The 20,326-nt window shown below is 45.3% G+C and overlaps 2 protein-coding genes across 9 annotated transcripts in view; one reads left to right on the top strand and one right to left on the bottom strand.

Annotated features, from left to right (window-relative positions):
• BAIAP2 (BAR/IMD domain containing adaptor protein 2) overlaps positions 1-12,098 on the top strand; it is a 146,519-nt gene extending 134,421 nt beyond the window's left edge. Inside the window, exons 14-15 of one of the 3 annotated variants that reach the window (XR_014153302.1) lie at positions 7,002-11,299; positions 11,419-12,098. Coding sequence is in view for 2 of the 3 variants with exons in the window: in XM_081849736.1 (XP_081705862.1) it covers positions 7,002-7,071 (70 nt within the window). In the remaining variant the exon portion in view is untranslated. Of the gene's footprint in view, positions 1-567; positions 622-7,001 lie in introns of all 3 variants that reach the window. The other 2 variants (XM_081849739.1, XM_081849736.1) reach the window with 2 other exon arrangements.
• The window catches only part of AATK (apoptosis associated tyrosine kinase), an 87,971-nt gene continuing 79,602 nt past the window's right edge, over positions 11,958-20,326 (bottom strand). For all 6 annotated transcript variants that reach the window (XM_081849511.1, XM_081849512.1, XM_081849513.1 and 3 more), the window contains one exon: positions 11,958-20,321. In XM_081849511.1, the coding sequence (XP_081705637.1) occupies positions 20,290-20,321 (32 nt within the window). In that variant the 3' untranslated portion in view covers positions 11,958-20,289. The remainder of the gene's footprint in view (positions 20,322-20,326) is intronic.

The raw sequence follows: 20,326 nt of genomic DNA, 5'->3' as shown, positions 1-20,326 counted from the left end.
GGCGACTATTCTGCAAATTTTATAGAAGAGGAAATAGAGTGTGGGATGTTTTTGGAGGATGACGTTTAAGCCTATATTCCAAGGAGTTGGCATTTCATTTTAGCCTCTGACCAGTCTAGAAAGGACCAGGGCCTCAATTTCTCTTCCCTACAGTTTTTTTTTTAAATATTTTTTATTCAGATTTTTTTTTAAAACACATAAACAAAAAACCAAACACAACACATAATACAAACAAACCAAATCAAAAACAAACACATATAATTTCACAATCTTATTTTCATATACCTTCTTTCCTCCGACTTCCCCATACCTCCCTTTCGCTGCATCCTTATTTTACATCTCTTCCCTACAGTTAATCCTTTTAATTGCCGTTCATTAGCCATAAGTTGTATAGTGCAGTAACAATTGCAGCTTCCTCAGAGGAAACCCCTCCCACCTGAATGTTGCGTGTCGAAGGGGCGTCATCAGCTCCTGCTCTAAATAACTGATTCCTCCCCAATTGTTTATGGAGTGTGCATGTGTGCAAAGTACAAACAGCCTCTCTATTTTTCCATTTTTCCATTACAGCTCAGATGTTGAAGTGGCCAGGTTTTGAGAGGTGTCCCCTGACTGTGTATAGTTGTAAGTTCATCATTTTTTTCCCCCACATGCCAACTCCTTTCCCTTTGCTCCCACCTCATTCCTAAGAGCGCTCTGGACAGACTTTTTTTAAATGCTGGTGAAGGGTGGAACCAGAATATGAGGATGGAGGGATGGAAAAAATTACCGCTGCTAAACAGCACTATTGGTGAATTCTGTTCTCCACCGATGATCAGTCAGTTCAGAGCTTGACTCACTCGCTTGCCACTCGGTCCACTGGTTGAAGTTTCTTTGCCTTTTTCTGGCTGACGGAAGCTGGATTCCCTTTCCTCCTCTGATCTTTGGAGCAGTGCTTCCCTTTCTGTAATCCACTCCTACGTCCGCACAACTCCTAGCATAATGCCTACCCCAAACCTCCATGCTCAATGCTCCCTACCCTTTTCTTTTCTGCTACATCACTCCTAGGGTTGAATTTTTCATTGGGTGCATCTAAATCTGGGCAGCTCTGGGGTCTCTATCTGGTTTCTAGCTTATTATTAGTAAGTTTTTTGCACAGCCGTAGTGATAATCTGCTAAATTCACTGGACCTCGGGGCCACTGGCTTTCTTACCCCTTTAATGTGATGGACCCCCTCTGGTTTGTTCCTGTTTGGTTTCCTGTCTTCCTGCCAGGGCTCTGTCCTGGAACACAGAAGATCCAGTCCAAAAGTGCAGGGTATGGACATTCATGAACAAAAAGAGCCCTGCACCAGCATTGTCTTTCCATTGACTTATGGGTTACAACAACTCCATGTGCATGCTGGGAAATGTGTGTATGGAAATGAATATTGAGTTGCTGTCCCAACACTTGAAATCATTTGGTATATCCTGTATGCACAGAGGGTCCCCATACATGTAAGGATATACTGACAAAGAATTAAGTAATGTTTTCTGCACAGCTGCTCATGTTTTCAGTGATCTCTTTGTTTTTGCCCTGTGATTCCTACACCAATATATGTATATACACTTGGGTTTGTACTCCCCACTAGAATTCCATTCCTAACTGTGTTGTTGAACATGTTGATCCAGGTTACATTAGCCAAGCCAGGTATGTTGATCCAACAGAGTGGAACAAAAGAAGTAATCTCAGAGCCAGGGAAGAAGTATGGTGGTGATAAAATAGATTTAGTTTCTGCTCTCCCTGCCACCCCAACTCTGCACTGAACCTCAGAAACTCAAGGACGTCTCTATGCTGCTTCTATCAGGCTCTTGGAGCTTACCCCTCCTTTTCTCGTTTGCCATTACAAAAATAGTTAACTATTCTTTGATGAGTCACAGTGTGAACAATCTTCAATACTTTCTTCTCCTGTTTAAGTTCCTTTCAGCTTCAAGAATCTATTTTAGCATCCCCTGGGAGAAAAATGATCTTAGCCTCTGCATTAATTAAGTTGGGAATATTAATTGCCTGTGCTTTAAAAATAGGATAATTAATCTTTGCTGCTGTGAACTGAGCAGACCTTTTTAAATAATCAGCTCTGGCTGCAAAGAGGTGCTTTGCTCCGGAAGAAGGGCGGCACTCCTATCCATACCTGCATTAGGGTGCCTAGTTTCCCCCTCTCTCTTTTTTGGACTGGGGTTTGGGGCTGCTGCCTTAGCTTTTTGTACTTAGGTGTGATGACAGGATTCAAAATCATTGAACTGGAAGGGACCCAGGAGGTCGTTCAATATAAACTCTGCTGTGTTCAAGATCTGCAATGCAGGGTTCAGTTATAGCATCTCTGGTTAAATACCTTCAGCAATACAATCTGTTCTGTTGAACAGCTTCTGCTGTTAGCAAGTTTCTTCTAATGATTAGCCAAAATCTGTTTTTCCTCTAATTTCTAACCATTGGATTTTAGCCCAGTACCCTGGAGCAATAGAGAACAAGTCTTGCTCTATCAAAATACCTGTGGAACCATTATAATAAACCTGTGTTTTTATTATTGTTTATATTTTGAATTAGATATATGTGGGGGCACCAAAATCTTTTAAGTACGGTACTTAGAGCTTCTAAAGGTCTTAATCCAGCCCTCCCTAAGAAATGCCTTCTCTCTTCAGTGATTCTGGTTTCTAGGTCTTCCCATACACTAGAAACTTGTGGAAGTCGCTAAAGCCATTAGATTCCTGTTTGGAACTGCAATTGCCTTTATTGAGAATCACAAGTGCCCTAAACTGGTATTTTGCTGTGTGAGCATCAAAACCTAATCTTGATGTTGTGCTAACGGTATCTCCAGAATATACTCTTGAGAATATTCTGTTAGGGCAAGATCATCTGTTACCATTATTATTTATCAATAATCTGGTACTGTGAGTGGATAACATTATTTTGCACTCCTCATTCATTTGGACAATAACATTGAAAAAGGTCACTATTATTATCTGTTTGGGAAACAAAGCTCATTTCTCTGTCCAAGGCCCTTCTAAGAAGTGTTGGTCAAGCATGAGTTTAAACCCCTGGTGCAATATTGGCTAAAAGGTAAAGGTAAATGGACCCCTGACCGTTAGGTCCAGTCGTGGATGACTCTGGGGTTGCGGCGCTCATCTCGCTTTAGTGGCTGAGGGAGCCGGCGTACAGCTTTCGGGTCATGTGGCCAGCATGACTAAGCCGCTTCTGGCAAACCAGAGCAGCACACGGAAACGCCGTTTACCTTCCCACCAGAGCGGTACCTATTTATCTACTTGCACTTTGACGTGCTTTCGAACTGCTAGGTTGGCAGGACCAGGGACTGAGCAACGGGAGCTCACCCTGTCGCAGGGATTTGAACCGCCGACCTTCTGATCGGCAAGCCCTAGAGGCTGAGTGGTTTAGACCACAGCGCCACCTGCAATATTGGCTACCGGTTTGTAATTCTAGATAAGATTAAGCCATTGCCATACATGCCAATTCCCGCTTTATGAAACAATTGCCCAATCCTCTCTTTTAAAAAGCAAAATACTTGTTAGTTTTTGAAGCATGCCTTAAATTTTAAACTACAAGGCAATTAGTTCTCCATAAAATAGGACGGGTTCCTGTCTTTTCTCAGCGTGTTCTCCTTGAGTCAGCTGTACGTGAGCCAGCTTGTTATGCTGGTATCTCAAGTTTTATATATTGGTTTTGTGCATGCTGTGGGGATGCTCAGCTCTTTTTTGGGGGAATTGTGCATCACACATGGGTGTGTAAGGCCTTTTTTTTCTTCATAATCTGCCCTTTCTCCCACTTTCTCCTTTGATGCAACACACTTTCTGTCTACTGTGAGAGACTTTGCAAAAAGCTGAATTCTATCTTGCATCTCATTTAACAGGTTGGGTGCCCCAATTTGAGCGTTCATACTTGCCAAATGTCTGTGTCCCCAAACCCTTGGGAGAGTTCACCCTACCATTGTGACAATGACATATCCCTCAGAGCACTCTTAACATTGGGAAGAAGAGGGAACAGTGTGTTTTTAAGTCTGATGGCAAGCTAGGGACCAGTGCTCGCCTTCAAACGTGGCCTTCGCAGAAGTTGCAGCATTCTGACTTTTGCCTGCATCATGGACATGACTGTCACTGAGAATTGTAAACTTTGAAGCTCAAAGGAATGTAAACACATTCAAGGTAGAAATGGTTCATAACCCAATAGGTTCTTGTGAAGGAGAATTCTGCCTACCTATATATTGGGAAGGGGTGGCTAACCCAGATGTTGCTGGACTCCGAACTCCTGTTGCCTCCTGCTACCATGGCCAGTAGTCAGGCATGATGGGAGTTGTAGTTTAACAACATCTGGAGGACCAGATGTTCCACCCTTTGCCTTGACGCATTCTGAACCTGGAATATAATGTACGTTGGTGTTGTATCTACCTGTATGTTTACAGTGCAGTAATACCATGGGGAAATCATGGCACAAAAATACAGGCTGCCTCTTTAGGACAGTTGTGACAACAACAGAGGGCTGGGTGTGAGAGAGATATAAAAATTAGACAAATACAGGCTTTGGCGATTCAAAATTCACCAACAGAACTAGGCAAAAGAATGGTTCCCCCTCACCTTGAAGAAATTGCCTGCCTATTACAATAAGCACCAGTCTGTATTTTGCTTTATTTCTCCTTTAGAGATAGCAGGCAATGTGGTCTTAACATTTGGCCAGTTTTGTGTCACCTGTTTCCTTTCAACATGTGGCCATAACTTGATCTGTTCAGCAATAATCGCTTTCAGTCAGCCTTTTTCGCCCTGCAGTTGTAACCTTAACCGTGTAGAAATGGTATTTCATATTTCTATGGCAAAGGAAATAGGTCAAGAGCGGTTCTCCTTAAGCCAAAAAACTGCTCTCGGCTAAATATGGTAAGTGTTAAGACAAAACGAGCGTCTTCGTTTCTCAGACCCTTGCAACAGTGGTAGCAGCGTGGATTAATTTTATTTACTTCCCCTACGAGGAATCACCTGAGGGCAGTTTGGCAGTGCCATTGATTTTCTTGGAAGTGGGAAGCTATGTATTAATGGCTCCCCGCTCAGGTCTGGGGAGTGATTTCCAACAATGCTCCATCACCTAAAACTGCAAGAAACAGCCCTTCAATCCCAAGCAGCGACACAGAAATGGCAAGTGTAAATAAGCACTTAATTTCAAGCGTATTCCACCTGCCAGTATGTTGAGACCACACTGGATGGGGAGGGACAAGAAGACACCGCACGAACTCTGGAGCAAAAAGGCATGACTTCGATAAAAAGGGAGTTGATCGTTTTTGTGTGTGAATGTTGTGCTGCCAATGTCTTACATGGGATGTTATGTCTTAAAGTCTGCCGTCTTCAGAGGGAAGGCTGCAGGATCTGAAATTTGTTCTTCCTGGCTAAAAACCCAGCCAGTTTGGAGAAATTTCAAGCACCATTTCTAAGCTGCAGAGCCATGCTCCGCAAATTGTTGCCTGTTGGTGAGCAGCTGAAGCAACGCCCCCTCAGATCTCTCTGTGCCAAGATAGTTCAGGAATGCAGTTGGCTATTGGCTGGAAAGGCCTCCCTCACACCCACCCAGCGACCTTAAGTCAGGCTCTAGATTTGTCTGTGGCGGAGCAGCCTGCACCTGAGAGTGTGGCAGGCTCACAATAGTTACGTGTTAGCAAGTATTTGGAGAGCAGCAGTTTGCCCCGAATACATGTAAAATGTTCTGGAGGAAGCAATGCTGTGCAACGTGGGTGTGGCGTAAATATCAACAAAATGTGACTTATTGCTTGCAGGAGGGAGGCACTGGTGCGGAGGGAGAAGAGCAGCATAATCTGAAAATAGTCCAGTTGCTCGGGAGAACCTAGAAAGCAGTGATTCAGTCCTGGAGCAAATTCCTCCAATACAGTTTGGACGGTGAAAAGAAACCCGGTCATAAGGGTGTAGACCTTTCTGTCTGCAGGCAGATCTATGCCAGCAGGCCGCCTAACCTTGCCCAAACTGAGCGATGGATAGTCATGCCCCCTTAATTGCAAAAAGGCATACCGTATTTTTTGCTCTATAAGACTCACTTTTTCCTTCCTAAAAAGTAAGGGGAAATGTGTGTGCGTCTTATGGAGCGAATGCAGGCTGCACAGCTATTCCTGAAGCCAGAACAGCAAGAGGGATTGCTGCTTTCACTGTGCAGCGATCCCTTTTGCTGTTCTGGCTTCTGAGATTCAGAATATTTTTTTTCTTGTTTTCTTCCTCCAAAAACTAGGTACGTCTTGTGGTCTGGTGCGTCTTATAGAGCAAAAAATACGGTAATTAAAAAGGCCATTCTGTTTACAGGTGGCTTGGATTTGTGGAAGAACAAATGGGACTTGCAATGAAATGGTGCTGGGGGGAGGACTCCTGTTCAGGGTTCCAGTCTGTCAGCCGTGGCCTGTTCCATTCCCCCTCCCCACATGGTTTTCTGTTTGCTCCACAGCAACTGCCAGCCTTTTGTGATCAGTGAGCATACTTGGTCCTCATTGGGATGTTTCCACCTTAAACAATTCCCCCCCTAAATAGTTTGAGCTTCCCCCAAGCTTGATGATATCTCTTGGATAGTGCCTTATCGGCTACAAGAGGACCGGCACTCATGCCTGAACACTAGAAACAGTTGTGGAAGAGTCCAGCAATTCTTTTTTGGGGGGGGGGATTGGTGTTCTTTTAATATTTTAATCACTGGGACTCTCCAGCTTGAATCTTGAAAGGACTCGTAGTATTAAATATATTGAATGCCAATGTTGAAATGCTTTGCCATTAAGATTTGGCCATCTAGGGCAAAGATACCTTCCAAGTAGTTAAAAGATTTTTGTCTGAATTGATGCTGTCTTGATTTTGCAGCAGGAACTGTGTTTACTAGTGTGCACTGTGCAGGCATCCTTGTCGTCCTTGTTGCATCTCTCATTCTTCCTGTTGTCTCATTGGGTGTAGGCCAATTGGTTCCTAAAGTTCTTCCCACTAAAGCTGAGCCTTGCTTTCTCTCTGCAGGAATCCTTTTGCCAATGTCCAACTCAAACCAACGGTGACGAACGATCGTTCCGCTCCTCTCATCAGCTGATCTCCAGGGATATTGGGCGACGGCGGGTACCTCGCACCTTTTTGAGTTTCACCTGTGTGGCATTTCTGTGGTGTCCTTGTAAAGCACACGTGTCTATCTTTCCACAACTCTTTATTTTTGTAGTTAGACTGAATCTCAGCCTCCTGCTTGAGAAGCAGAATTTGGCGCACTCATTTTCTTTATTTTTGTCTTTAGAGCAGAAGATATACCTTGGCCTTTGGAGTGATAAGTACCTCAAAGAGTACATGATGTCTCTGTTGTGAATGGAGAGCTAGAACGATGAACCAGGCCATGTAGTCTGTTCTGTTATAGACTTACGTTCAAAACCTTCTAAGGGTGATAAAAAGCTAGGAAAGCTAGTATGAGCAGGATGAGACATTCCGTTTTGCAATTATCTTATTTCTCAATTAATTTCTTGTGGAGGTCTCTCAGCACAATCAGACGTGTGGATTTGAATAAATTGAGCCTCTGGACTTCAGTGGTTGTCAATAAAAACTTTAGCACTGCCCGGTGTCACCAGACAGCGGCTGCTAGCAGCTGCAAGTCTGTACTGCACAGCTCTACAGCCAGAGCAGCGCATTATATAGATGGAAGACTCACTGGCTCATTTTGACTTGTGCTGCGCTTTCACTGGGTAGCCCACTCTCCTTAAACTTAGCACAGCCAGACTCCAAAAGTTACCTCTAGTTACCTCCAAAAGTTAGTCCTCTAGTTACCCTTTTAATTTTCATGACCAGTCCAGATCACTGCAAGTATGGAATGAAGTAAAAGGCAGGTTGAACTTCACAAGGCAGTCATCCTGTGCCTGATCATAGTCAAATTGTTATGTACACATTTTTCATGTTGTGTGCACATGGCTATGGTGCACCAAGTAGGGAAACACCCTTTTGAGTTGCTTTTCAGTGAGCACCAGCCCCCTTCTCACTAGAACTCCTTGCTAATTAGCTAGGCTGGGGGAGAACCCTAACAGTTAACAAAGCTAGCTTATCTCTCTCTCTCCTGCCCACCCCTCTTTCTGCCCTGAACTCCTCTTCCAGTGGAATTCTTCTCTACACATACTGCCTGGCGCAGTATTTCAGTGTCCATGCCACAGGAAGAAGCCAGCTTAGGCAGCCTGGCCCCAGTTTGGTACTGCAGGTCAATGCCATTAGTATTACTCTTGGGCAGTGAACCAGGACCTTGCAGAGTTCCTCTTTTTGTTGCTCTTTATAGCCTGCTTCTCTTTCTAATATGCCCTTGCCTTTGCCTTAACAACAGGGGGGGCTAAGCTGTGGCCCTCTAGGTTTGTTGTACTCCCTTCAGCTCCAGCCATCATGGTCAGTGGTCAGGGATTATGGGACTTTTAGCTCAGAAATACCTGGAGAACCACAGGCTAGCTGCTCCTGCCTTACAATGTGAATGTTAGAATGTATTCATAAGAAGCTTTTGCATATGCTGTTGAGCTGGAGGGACCAAAGTTCCCTAAAGCTTCAGTGCACAGCACTCAGTGTTGCAAGGCTATCCCAGCAAGGTGATGTTAGCATGCGCTTCCAAACTGGAAAGGCAGGATCTGTACTACTGTCTCCCCTAACAGCAGCAGTCAACTTGCAGATCACTCTTGGGGTCACAGGATTGGCTTCTGATGCACATTCATCATTTCTGGCCAAGTTTCCTCTTGCTGGAGTTCATCCGCAATCTGACTTCTAATGAAAGGTAATTCAGCCGTCCATCCTGGGAAGTGGCAGCTGTCTCACATCTCTAAACCTACCATGAGATACTGCAGGCACCTTGGCGCCTCCTCCAAAATCCCAGTCAGAAGTAATTTGGGGGCAAGCTACGCAAATACATGTTGTGATGTGATTGCTAAGGAAGGCAGGATTATCAGGAGTTTCTCTTGGAAGTGGGGTGAGAAGATGAGCCAGGGGCCTTGCGTCTCTTTCCTCCATGCATGGAAAAGCAGCTTGGTGTGTTTGAGTAGGCAAACATTTACCAAAGAACGGTTAAACGGGCCCTCTCCTTAACTGTTGCCAGTACTCTCTAATAATGATGATGATGATGATAATAATAATAATTATTAATAATTAATAATTAATAAGCATTAGGGGAAAGAGAGCAGCCACATGTGGATTCAAGTTGAAGAACCACAGAGCTGCCTTGCGTCGTTTGGTTCTCAGATAAAACATGCATGCAAATTGAGAAGGTTTGATGATTAGACTCTGTGCCCTCACTTTATATTAGAGTCTAAAATAAAATAAATAAATGCATCCGCAGTGCCAGCCTCACATTTAGAGGGGCTGAGATCTCGCTAGTATTCTACATGGAAAGGCATCATTGCTTGCATTTTTACTGATGCTCATGATGTGCTTCCATACATGTCTCTACACCTTTATTTTTGTACAGAGATAATGTATTTTAAGTACAGACCAATTATTGTTTGTTCCTGTTTGGGACAGATAATCTGGCAAATGCCGACCTTGGCCGACAGCTGCAATTCTAGGCCGTTCCTTGCTTATGAGTAAACATGCAGGTCCTGTGTTGCAGCCAGCGTGCCTGAGTGTATCCTGCCTGCTTCTATTACCTTCCTCCCTCTGAAATATATTTCTTTCTCTCTATTGCGCTTAATAAATTACCTCAGGGCTTTGTCCACAGGAGTATGATGAGGTTTCTCAGCCGGAGCTTAATATTTTGAGAAATGGCACAGAGCCATACTATGCAGAAAGGTCAAATTCTACTTAGATGAAGAGACTCTTTCCAGATTTATTATTATTATTATTTATTTCTAGCTCTTTATTCACACTTGTCTCAAGCCAGCAACAAGGGTAGAAAGTATCCCATCCCAATGTAGCAATGGTTGCAGGAGTGTAGCCCAGTTTGCTGTGTAATGTTACACTCTAGTTCTGGCAGAAGTGACCAAGATGCAGGCAGCATAAAGACACCTGGACTTAAATCTCCTCTAGGTTTCCTAGGTTAATAATATTATCATGCCCTCTGACCCTCTGTGCAAAGGCACACCATGTGAATTCAAGGCTTTGAACACCATTATGTGCCTAAGGGACAAAGTACTAGTGTTACATGACAAAAGGGAGGGCTGTAGATCTCCAGTTAAAATGCAGCAACTCAGTGTATGAGATGGGCACGTTTAACGTGTTTTTGAGAATAGGGAACAACCGTACAATCGGCCTGTTTCGATCCAGAAGTGCCCCGTGACTTGCTAACATTTCGTGCTGGAAGAGGGACACTGAGCAGCTGCTTGTGGTATCAAATTTATCTGTCTACATCAGCAACCACTATCACCACCCAGAACAGAAGGAAATACAGCAGTCAGCAGCTGGCTCGTAGCAAAAACGAATCGAAGGTACAGGCTACCAAACACTTCAGCTCCATGCGGAACGCTGAAAAGGGTAGTGGAAGCACCTATCTACAAGATTATGTAGGAGAACTTCATGAATACTTACCGCGGGCAAGCCCCCATATCCCTTCTCTGTTGCTCCAGCTTGAAGGCTTGTGCATGCCTGTCATTGCTGATGTAGCCACACGTGCCCTAAGGATTAGTGCTCAGGAGTTCTCTCTCTTTCAGAAATGCAGTGTGGCAGCCATTTAATGCTCCAGGTAAAATGTGCTATGTGGCTTCTCAGCAGTTGGGTCTTCAAAGGAGGCCCAGCACTGCTTTCCTTCCTTGCTTGCTGCTACAGACTAACCCAATTGCATTTGTGAAGCATTTAGCATTTCTGTAAATTAAACACTTATTTAAACTGCAGGAGACTGAGGCGTTCCTTCAAACACCTCTCCCCTCAACACTGTGCCCGTTATCCTTGACCCTTTATTTCATGAATTAAAATTAAGGAAGAGGTGGACTTGTTTGTATTGGAAGAATTCATACTATAAGCTAGATAACAAGGATACAAACCTCTCTCCCCCCGAAAAAAACCCCCACTGGGGAATGAGATGAAAGTAGTGCTTCAAGAGGTTGTATTCAACATCAGATTAATAACAGGCCAGGCCTAGGTACAAAACTGATGGGAATCTGGTGGTTTAGCCTGCTCCTCGCTAGCAAAATCGATAACAAGCCCCCAAAGGTCCCCTGTACTAATTAGGGCACCACTATCTCCACTCAAGTGTTTCCACTAGCGCTCTGTAAGATGCAGAAGCAATGGGGGTAAAACATTGCCTAGGAAGCAAGCTGTGGATATTTGTTGTGTCGCATGTGGCCTTTGGTCTGCAAACTTCGCCAGTTTGCTCTAGATCATTGGTTCTCAACCTGTGGGTCCCCATATGTTGTTGGACTACAACTCCCATCATCCCTGAGCTCTGGCCTTGCTAGCTAGGGGTGATGGGAGTTGTAGTTCAACAATATCTGGGGACCCACAGGTTGATAAAGCCTGCTCTAGATGCTGCTTTAAAAAACAAACAAGCCCACAATAGCAAAACCTCAACCTTTCTGCTTCCTTCCCAGCCATCCTCCTGTGCTACTAAATAAGGTTCAGGTAGGGCACTAGGAAGTATTTGAAAAGGCTCCATGTGCTGCTGAGCTCACTCACACTCACACAGCCCCCTTGCTGGGTTAAGGTAGGGATTGACTACAGCTGTAAAGTGGCGTTTTTAAATTTGCTTGCCACCACCCACAAGAGTAGTATAGAAGTCTAGAACACAAAGTGACTAACAGACGCTCTCATGAGTATTGGCACAACACCGGATTTTTGTGCCTTTAGCATGAGTCAGAAATCCAGCAGGTACAGATTTTCCAGCACCTCTGAGTTTGCTTCCTGAGAAAGGAGCAGTGCCTGTCACAAGGTAAGCTCATCTGCCCTCCCTCTATCACAGCCTCTGGCTTAACCTATGAAACCCCAATAAATTATGCTGGCTTCAACGCATAGTAGATGTTACGATGAGAGCAGGCAGAAGATGGCTTATTTTAAAAATGTTTTATTTTTAGTGTTATTATTATTGGACCAATGGTATTTGACACACATGCTGGGAGCTGTATGGAAATCAGCACTGATAAAAAATACAGCAATTATGACCCGTATCAATAAAATATACACTGTAAATAGCCTCTCTCTCTCTCTTTTCTTTTTTAAAAAAACAAAAACCAGCACAATCCAAAACATAGCTCTCTAGCTCTGTCTTCATGCAGCCTCTCAGGTGCTGAATGCATTTTGATGCTATAGACCACACACACCCTTAAGCGTTTCTTGTTCAAATGCAGTGCCAAAAGGAACGCGGCTTGGAGGCCGAACTGCGCTGTAGCCACTTAGCAACACTCCCACCCTCAAAGCTGCGCTCCACGGAACTCATTGTGCCTGTGAATCTTCCACTCTCCCATTTCACCGAATGTGGAAGGAACCCAAGTGTAACGGATAGAAACCCCACTCAAAAACAGCCCATGTTGATACCACCACCGCAAGCTGTGTATGCCCAGTTGCACCCGTGCCATTGCCCGACAGCTGCCTACGACGGAAAGAAATGTGGGGTAATTATACAGAGTATATCAGGTGAAAATGGGGCCCATGCAAATAGCACTGCCTAGTGTGCTTGCTTGGAGGTGCCAGTAGTGTTCAGCAGTCTATAAAGCCTACCTTCCCTTGTGGAATCGCCTGGAGTTTTATACCTCAATGCTGGGAGGAGTACCATTTCTGCCTGTGGCTGCTGTTCCTCCAATCCAAATGTCTCCCAGTTGGAGAATAACAGCACTCAGCCCTGTTGGAATGAAAGCCACTCTTCCCATTACATAAGAGGCATATTGCACCCATGTGGATAAAGAGATTGGTTTGTCGTTTTGTCATCTTATGCCTACCACTGACTTTTGCTCTGGATATTGCATCTAGATTAACCTGTCTCAGGGGTTTAGAAAATGAAAAGCTGCACAGCTCTGGAGCAAATGTTGTTTTGCAGTATTTCCACCACCCAAAGCCAGCATTGGTGGTAGGCAACTTCCTCAAAAGGAGAGAGGTTTCATGGCCTCATCTGCTTGTTCTGTAGGCACTTAAGCATTGCTCTCTCATAGTAAAAAAAAATCTGTTCTGAGCCACATCTGCTTCTTACAGAGGAAGGGGAGGCTGGACAACGAAAACTGGTGTAAAGCGTGAGCAGGCTCAATCTGCTTTACAAACATCTTGGATGAAGGTCTCTTGCTACGCCCTCCTTGCTCACTAAGGCAGTCAATGCGCGACACGCTTTAAAATAAAAAAAAGGTAAATTCTGCATCCTATATAAATCATGCAAATTTGCTTTATTTGCACAATTTGTTTACTTTGCATAATTTATTCTGCTGCTGATCCTATAGAGTGGCATAAGCATAGAAACCTCGAACACTGGAAATGGTAAATTTCCCCTCCACTTCTGGTAATCCTTACTTCTCATTCCTGACTTTTACCGATCATAACTTTTAACATAACATTTTGTATTTTATGTAAACAGCTTAGAGGTGTTTTTAACAATTTAAATGGAATTTAAATAAATAAAATGCAAGGTGCCCTTGTAGGAATATGGTAATAAGGTGTGTTGTCTCACTATTGGCCGTGGATGTTCTTGGGAGCAAATGTTGCTTGGAGCACTTTGGAGTCACCCTTAGCTGCCTCTACAGCTTACATAGTAAGCCTGGTTTGCCAACTATTAGCTCTGCTGGGACCGGGCTCCCATAACACTTACAGACGGGGAAAACCGAGGCCAGGAAACAATAAGGTTGGGAAGCACAATAAAGCCCAAAATGAAACTCAAGCCTCATGGTAAGCTGGACCATTCACCTTCCACCCTAAACTGATAGAAATAGGGCTGTGTATGACAAGCTTCATAGACTATATATTACATACATCAAGCGAATTTGCAAGATCTCCCTGATGCTCCCTGTATTCTGCTTCCCTGCCCTTTCATGGCAAGGAAAGGGGTTATTGAAGCCTTGTGGCAGCAGCAACAACAACTAAACCTCACCAGGGAACCAGTAGGCTCTCCAGCTTCTGAGGTTTGTTCAGGCTTATCCTTGCAATCATAATGGCTAGAAACTTGCTTTTCTTTCCAAGTGAAAGAAGAGGTTCTTATGAAACCACATTCTGCAGCAAGTATTGTATTAAGAACAAAAAAAGGAAACACATTTTCCACTGAATGGCAGTACACACAAAGCCCTGGTTGTACTCCCCAGGGTATGGCGAGGGCAATTTGAAAAGACACACCAGCGCAGATGGATAGTTAGTAGACTTAACTCACATTCCCATGGTGCCAAGGAGAATCCTGCATTTGGCAACAACCTACTTGCTGTCCATGCATGTGGTATGAATGGATGGGGCTTCAAAAGCCACAAGGGATGGAAGGATAGCTGTTTAAATAAAAACAAATGTTGGTTATTCCTGATGCTATGAGAGGCCACATGATAAATAATGTACTCTTAAGCAGCAATCCTTTACATACTTACCTGGGAGTAAGTCCTACTGAACTCAGTGGGACTTACCCTGAGTAGACATGGATAGATAGGACCGCACAGCTAAGGGTGCTTTCAGACTGCGGGCTATTAGTGCTACCCAGTCATCACCCTTTTGCTACATGCACAACTGCAACAGGCTTTCCCCCAATTCAGCTGGTGCTGTGTTCTATGTGTGCATGTACATCCTGCCATGTTCTGTTCACAACAATGAGCTTAACATAGCCATGTGGGTGGGCGGCTAACAGTGAAGCTAATGAACCCCTTCAACGGTATTTAATTTTATCACCAACATTTAAATTTGGGCTAAAATGCTCTTTTCACTGAAGCGCTGTTGCTCAAATATTTTATCTTAATGTGAAAAGGCATTCGAACGCTTTGTTGTTGTTGTTTTTAAATGTACGTTGCTCAAATGGCACCGGCTGAAAAGGTAATAATGAAAGAGTGCCCCAGTTGAAGAGGTACAGCAATAGGGTTCAGTTGCTGGGAGCCCCACTGCACCTGTCAAAGGATCTCTGAGGAGGAGGGAGCGAGGAACATAAGGGCAGCACCAAGGTGGCTTAGCCCTGTGCTGCTGTTCCATTTCTTCTTACATCAGATTCTCCCAAAGCAAAATCATAGAAACATAGTGAAAAGCAGAAGAGGGGAGAGGAATGATTTGATTGCAATGTCCTGTGATTGCCCTGTAAAAAGTGAGTGGACGAAGAATGGCCATTCCAGAATAAACGCAATAGTGCGGAAGCATCACTAATCCAAACGCAGAAACCCAATTGTGCTGGCTTTGTAGCAAACCTGACTTTATAATGGTGCAAATGGCACAGTGGGCTACAGCACAGCCTGGCTCCTAGCCACCAATATATGTTGGCACCGGTGCTAGAAATGTATGCTTCACAACCCAAAGCAGCTGGCATTGTAAGAAAGCAGGCTTTCTCCACTTTCCCCACTTGGAGTTGGCTACAGCTCCGGAGAATTCCTGAGCCAGAAAGAAATTAAGATGTAGGGGTAACCAATGACAGTTCTTCTGTTCTTCCCACACATCTTGCAAGGTGGCAGTTAGTTGCTTCCAGCTCTGCTGGTAAAACTGTAGCAGGAGTGCTTGCAAGTGGTGATAAGATACTGGAGCAATTTGTGCGTGGTCCACCTCAAATTATACCCACAATGAATTGACTGGAACCACAGAGGCCAAAACCCTTGGGCCATCAGTAGTTGTCGGCACATTACTAGTGTTCATGGCATTCCCTTCTTCTCTCTTTTTTTGCCCAAGTAACTATTGGGTAGAGAGTGGAATCCTGGCCGTAGTGTGTGGCAAGAAGTACACCCCGCCCCCTTTCACCCGAGTGGCTTCATGTCTCTACCCAGCAGAACAGCTTATACATGGTTCTCAGTTGTCTTCCTTCCATTCCCAAATGAAGAGCAACTGGGAAGGGCATGATCCCTGTGCACAGCTGTGCACATGCAGAGAGGTTGCCACAGAGCCTAACAGAGCTCTCCTCCTGTTCCCCTCCAAGATGCACGTGAACTGCAGAGGTAAGAGCCGCTTCTGTTTCTGCATCAAACCTTCCTTCTCTAACACAGGGTCCAACCTGGAATTCGGTTGCATTGTCAAGCAAATTCTAGTGCAAATTCCTGGATTGTGAAGTGTCCTGGATTCCTCCTGTTCTAGTTAGTGGCTAGTGTGCTCTGATGCAGCAACGAGGGGGAAGAGAGAGAGTTCCACTGAGCCCCTATGGCAATCCCACCAGCTGCTCACAGCTGCACTCGTGCCAGGATGGACCATATCCAAAGTGGATGCTACTTACTGGGAACACTGTCATTCTGGTATGGAGACAGCTGGACATCTTGCATAAATATCTGCCCAAAGCCATGGGACAGAGCCATTTTACAGCCTTGGAAATCATTCGTTCAGAAGGCTTTGCCCGGACTTGGATTCTTGAAGCTGCAATGTTCTGGTTGGAGAGGTTAACAGCTAACAAACCACTCTTCCTTTTTTGCAGGGTGGGAGAGGGGCCCTTTCCCCCCAGCCTTGAGGTTCCCATTTTGGGTTTCCCCTTTTAGCCACTGGAAGCAGTACCTCATTCTGCTCAATAAGAAGGGGTAGCTCTTGTCTGTAGGTGGCACTTGTGTGTGGCTTATGTAGCAAAGCAAAATGCAGGAAACAGAAGTTGCAGAAATCCCTCTTGCACTCTGTCCTCTCTGGCTCCTGGGAATAGGCATGTGCTGGTGTGCATGGAGCACAACTCACTGGAGGAATGAGTTGCAGCAGCCAAATGAAACTGGGCAGGAAAGAAAATGTGCTGTGATCTCTGCAGTTCTTCCTGGGTCAGACCTGCTGCCCCTGCTCTGGTATATCCCGGCATCAATCCTAGAACTGCTTATTTGCTGGCTCCTCCTCCAGTCCATGATTTCCTTTGGAGTTCTCTTCCCAGTTGGCCACACTGGCCAGAAGTGTGGGTGGCATCACAGATTCAGCTGTTCGAGCAAGATCAAAACACAAACACCTGACAGTGAATGCCCTGAAGTCTGGCAGCCCCGACCAGGAGAACAAGCTTGAGCAACAGTTTTCTGGTTGCCACAAGGAGAGGGAGTTGAGTCAACAGCAATACTGTCTCTGTCACCTACCCAGGCATAATGCAAACTTTAGTGAAGAAAAGCTGGACAAGAGCACTGCTACTTCCAAAGTCCAGGGCTATCCATTTGTGTTTAGGGACTATACAGCAAGGAGATAACTGCAGGCATCGTCTGCAGTAGGAGAGGGACTAAATATGTGTATTTGACCTCAGCATACAAGGAGGCTGTGAACAGATCATGGCTAACTTTCCATGCCTGGCAGACCAAGGAAGCAACAGTTCCCAGCAAGGAATGCCATGCACATAACAATATTCTGGCTTCCAGGGGAGGGAGGGCAAGGAGAGACAAAACTATTGCTTCAAACACACTTCTTGGTGTCCTGGCTGGTGCTCAGGATGTGAAGAATCAAGAAACCATCAGCAGGACTCTTAAACATTACTCACTTAAAATGTTCCACCGAAGTTTATAACTGTGCTTAGCAATGCAGCTTCACTGATTCCCAGCTGGCTAAAATTGGTGTGTGGGGAGTAGGTTGGAAGATGAGAAGAAGGAGGATCTTAAAGCCACCCCCACCTCTGTTCATCCGGTAAGATGAATGGTGGAGGCATTGTGCGTGTATATAAATTAATGCTTAAGTATGGGGGTGGGGAATGAACAAGAGGTGAGATATTAGATCAGCTTGGGTAGCTCAGCTGGTTACAGCATGGTGGTGATAATGCCACGGTCGCAGGTTCGATCCCTGTATGGGGCAGCTGCATATTCCTGCATTGCGAGGGCTTAGACTAGATGATCCCGAAGGTCCCTTCCAAGTCTACAATTCTAGGATATATAATAGAAGAGGTACATAAAATTATGCATGGTGTGAAGAAAGCAGATGGGGAGAGTGGTATTACCCTCTGATAATACTAGAATTCGAAAACCAAGCTGAATTTTGCAAGATTCGGAACAGACAAAAAGAAGCACTATGTCACACAGCAGCGTTAAAGACTATGGCACTTGCTCCCACAAGAGGCAGTGACGGCCACAAATCTGGGTGGCTTTAAAAGAAGATGAGATAAATTCATGGAGGTCAGGGTTATCGGTGGCTACTAGCCACCATGGCTATGCCCTGACTCCACCATCAGATGCAGTGGGGAATCACAAGTGAGGAGAGTACTGCTGTATTCATGCCCTGCCCTGTAGGTTTCCCACCAGCATCTAGTTGGCCACTGTGAGAACAGGATGTTGGACTAGATGGGCCACTGCCTGAACCCGCAAGTGCTCTCCTTCTGCTCTTAGAAGTGCATTATGCCCCTTGTGGAACTAAAAAGAAGAGAAGAGTCATCAGCCCTGATGTCAAGAGAAACAGCCAGAGACGTGAAAGAACAAAAAGGCCTCTTAAGAAAAGAATGTTTTGCTGCTGTCTCGGGCTCCTGTGGCCATGGTTGTCCTCTAGCCCCTATTTGGAAATGGTCCACAAATACGGTTGTTAGCAGCTGCTACCTGCACCCTTGATTTCCAGTATCTGTGTTTGGTCTATAGCCCCAAAAAGCCACAACCCCCGAGTGTAGACCCCCTCATTACTTTTCCTCCCCCCCCCAAATCCAAATTGCACAATTATCCTAAAGTTTAAACTGATAAAAGATTTAAACCAAAAACAAAAGAAAGCAACCATGATGCTCTTTCCCCCCTCCCCCGGTTCCCTCCTTCCAATCCTTTCCCCCACCCCATCCCCAAGAAACCTTGATAAAAGTTAACTCTTTACATCTCTTTGGCAACAATAACTTAAATCTGCCGCTCTGTTAGGGCAGGTGATATAGCGCAGGGTAATTTTTTTTTTACAAAAATAGTCCTGGTAGCCGTTTGACCTGCTTTTGCTACACATCTCCTCAGGAGTCTCCTCCTGTATGTTAAGTTCCTCTAGGAGTTGTGAAGCGAAGTTGGAGTCTCTCTCCACATGACCAAGATTGGCATTTTGACACAAACCCAGCCTACCCACTTGCTGACGGGACACAGCTTGGCACCCCAGAAAGCCTCCACCTAAACAATACTGTGGCAGGGAAAATAGGAAGGATCTACAGCGGGTGTGTTGGGGGGCAGGGAAGAGAGGTGGGCATCTGCACCACAAAATTCCCCCCTGCTTATAGGGTTTTGTTTTGTTTTTTAAGTTAACCTTGCATTTCCTGCACATCCCCTTTCTTTCCTGCTTATGCAGCCACTTCCGAACAGGCAGGGAGACTTCCTAACAGGCAGGGAGGCTGCTTTCCCCAAGGCGAGGATGGAGAAAGGATGCACCAAAGGCCATTAAGGCACAGCTCCTATACCACTAAGTGCTCCAGTGGTGGTGCAGCTGAACAGGGGGCCAGCAGTAGTTGCAGAATCTATACGTGGGAAAAGGAGGGGGCAGCAGAAACACAGTGTGGAAGGGGAAGACGGCTACTGAGCCCGTCCCACAAATGAAATTGCCACCTGAACCTCGTCTAGCTCCCCTACGTGCCACTTGAGTTTGCCTACCATCCATTCTCTCGCCTCTCTCCTTATTTGATGCGCAGCCGAACAGCAGGCTACACCCGACACAGCCAGGTGTAGAGGGAGGGGGGCAAGAAGGGACTTGCAGTCACAAGGAAGGGAGAGAAGGAAGGAAGGAGTACTCAGCTTTCAAGGGCCAAATTTAAGCATGTCTGAATGACACAGTGCAAGGCTATGTGCTCTCTTGCTTCCGCTCTCTATTCCGTGCTGGGCTTGGAAAGCACACATGAGAAGCTTACAAGAACAGGCAGGAGGAAGAAAAGGTGGTGGTGATCTCAAGGCAGTGCCACAATTTGGGAAGCCAATGTGGGTCGAAACATCCAAGAGGCATGAGCTGGAGAGGGAGGAGGGGGGTATCAAAATGGCTTGGGTGGAGGGGGCAGCGATGTTAGCGAGGTCACAGCTCTACCCTTTAAATGCTATAGGTTCTATAGGTCTATATGTCTATCTGTACATATACACACACCCTCACACACACACACACACACACACACACCCTCACATCCACACGCTTGTCACAAAATCGCCACGCCGTGGGGCATCTCCAGCCTAGCAGCAGTCAAGAACTGTCCAATAAAATCCGCCTCTTAAAAAAGAAAAATATATATATAGTAAGAGTGAGCCCCCATCATCACCACCACCATGGAGTTCTCTGCTCCACCCAAGTTCTGGGCCTCCGTCCTTACTCCTTAGCCCCGATGCAGAAACTGATGCTGTAAGGGGCAAGTCCAAAATCAAGCTCATGGCTAAGCTCATTCTCTGTCGCCTCTGTTTTCACTGCTTCCTAAA

Source organism: Podarcis erhardii, assembly GCF_964252035.2.
Source record: "Podarcis erhardii genome assembly, chromosome: 2".
NCBI classification, from domain to species: domain Eukaryota; kingdom Metazoa; phylum Chordata; class Lepidosauria; order Squamata; family Lacertidae; genus Podarcis; species Podarcis erhardii.
Note: the sequence above shows the minus strand (reverse complement) of the source record. Positions and strands in the feature narration are given on the sequence as shown.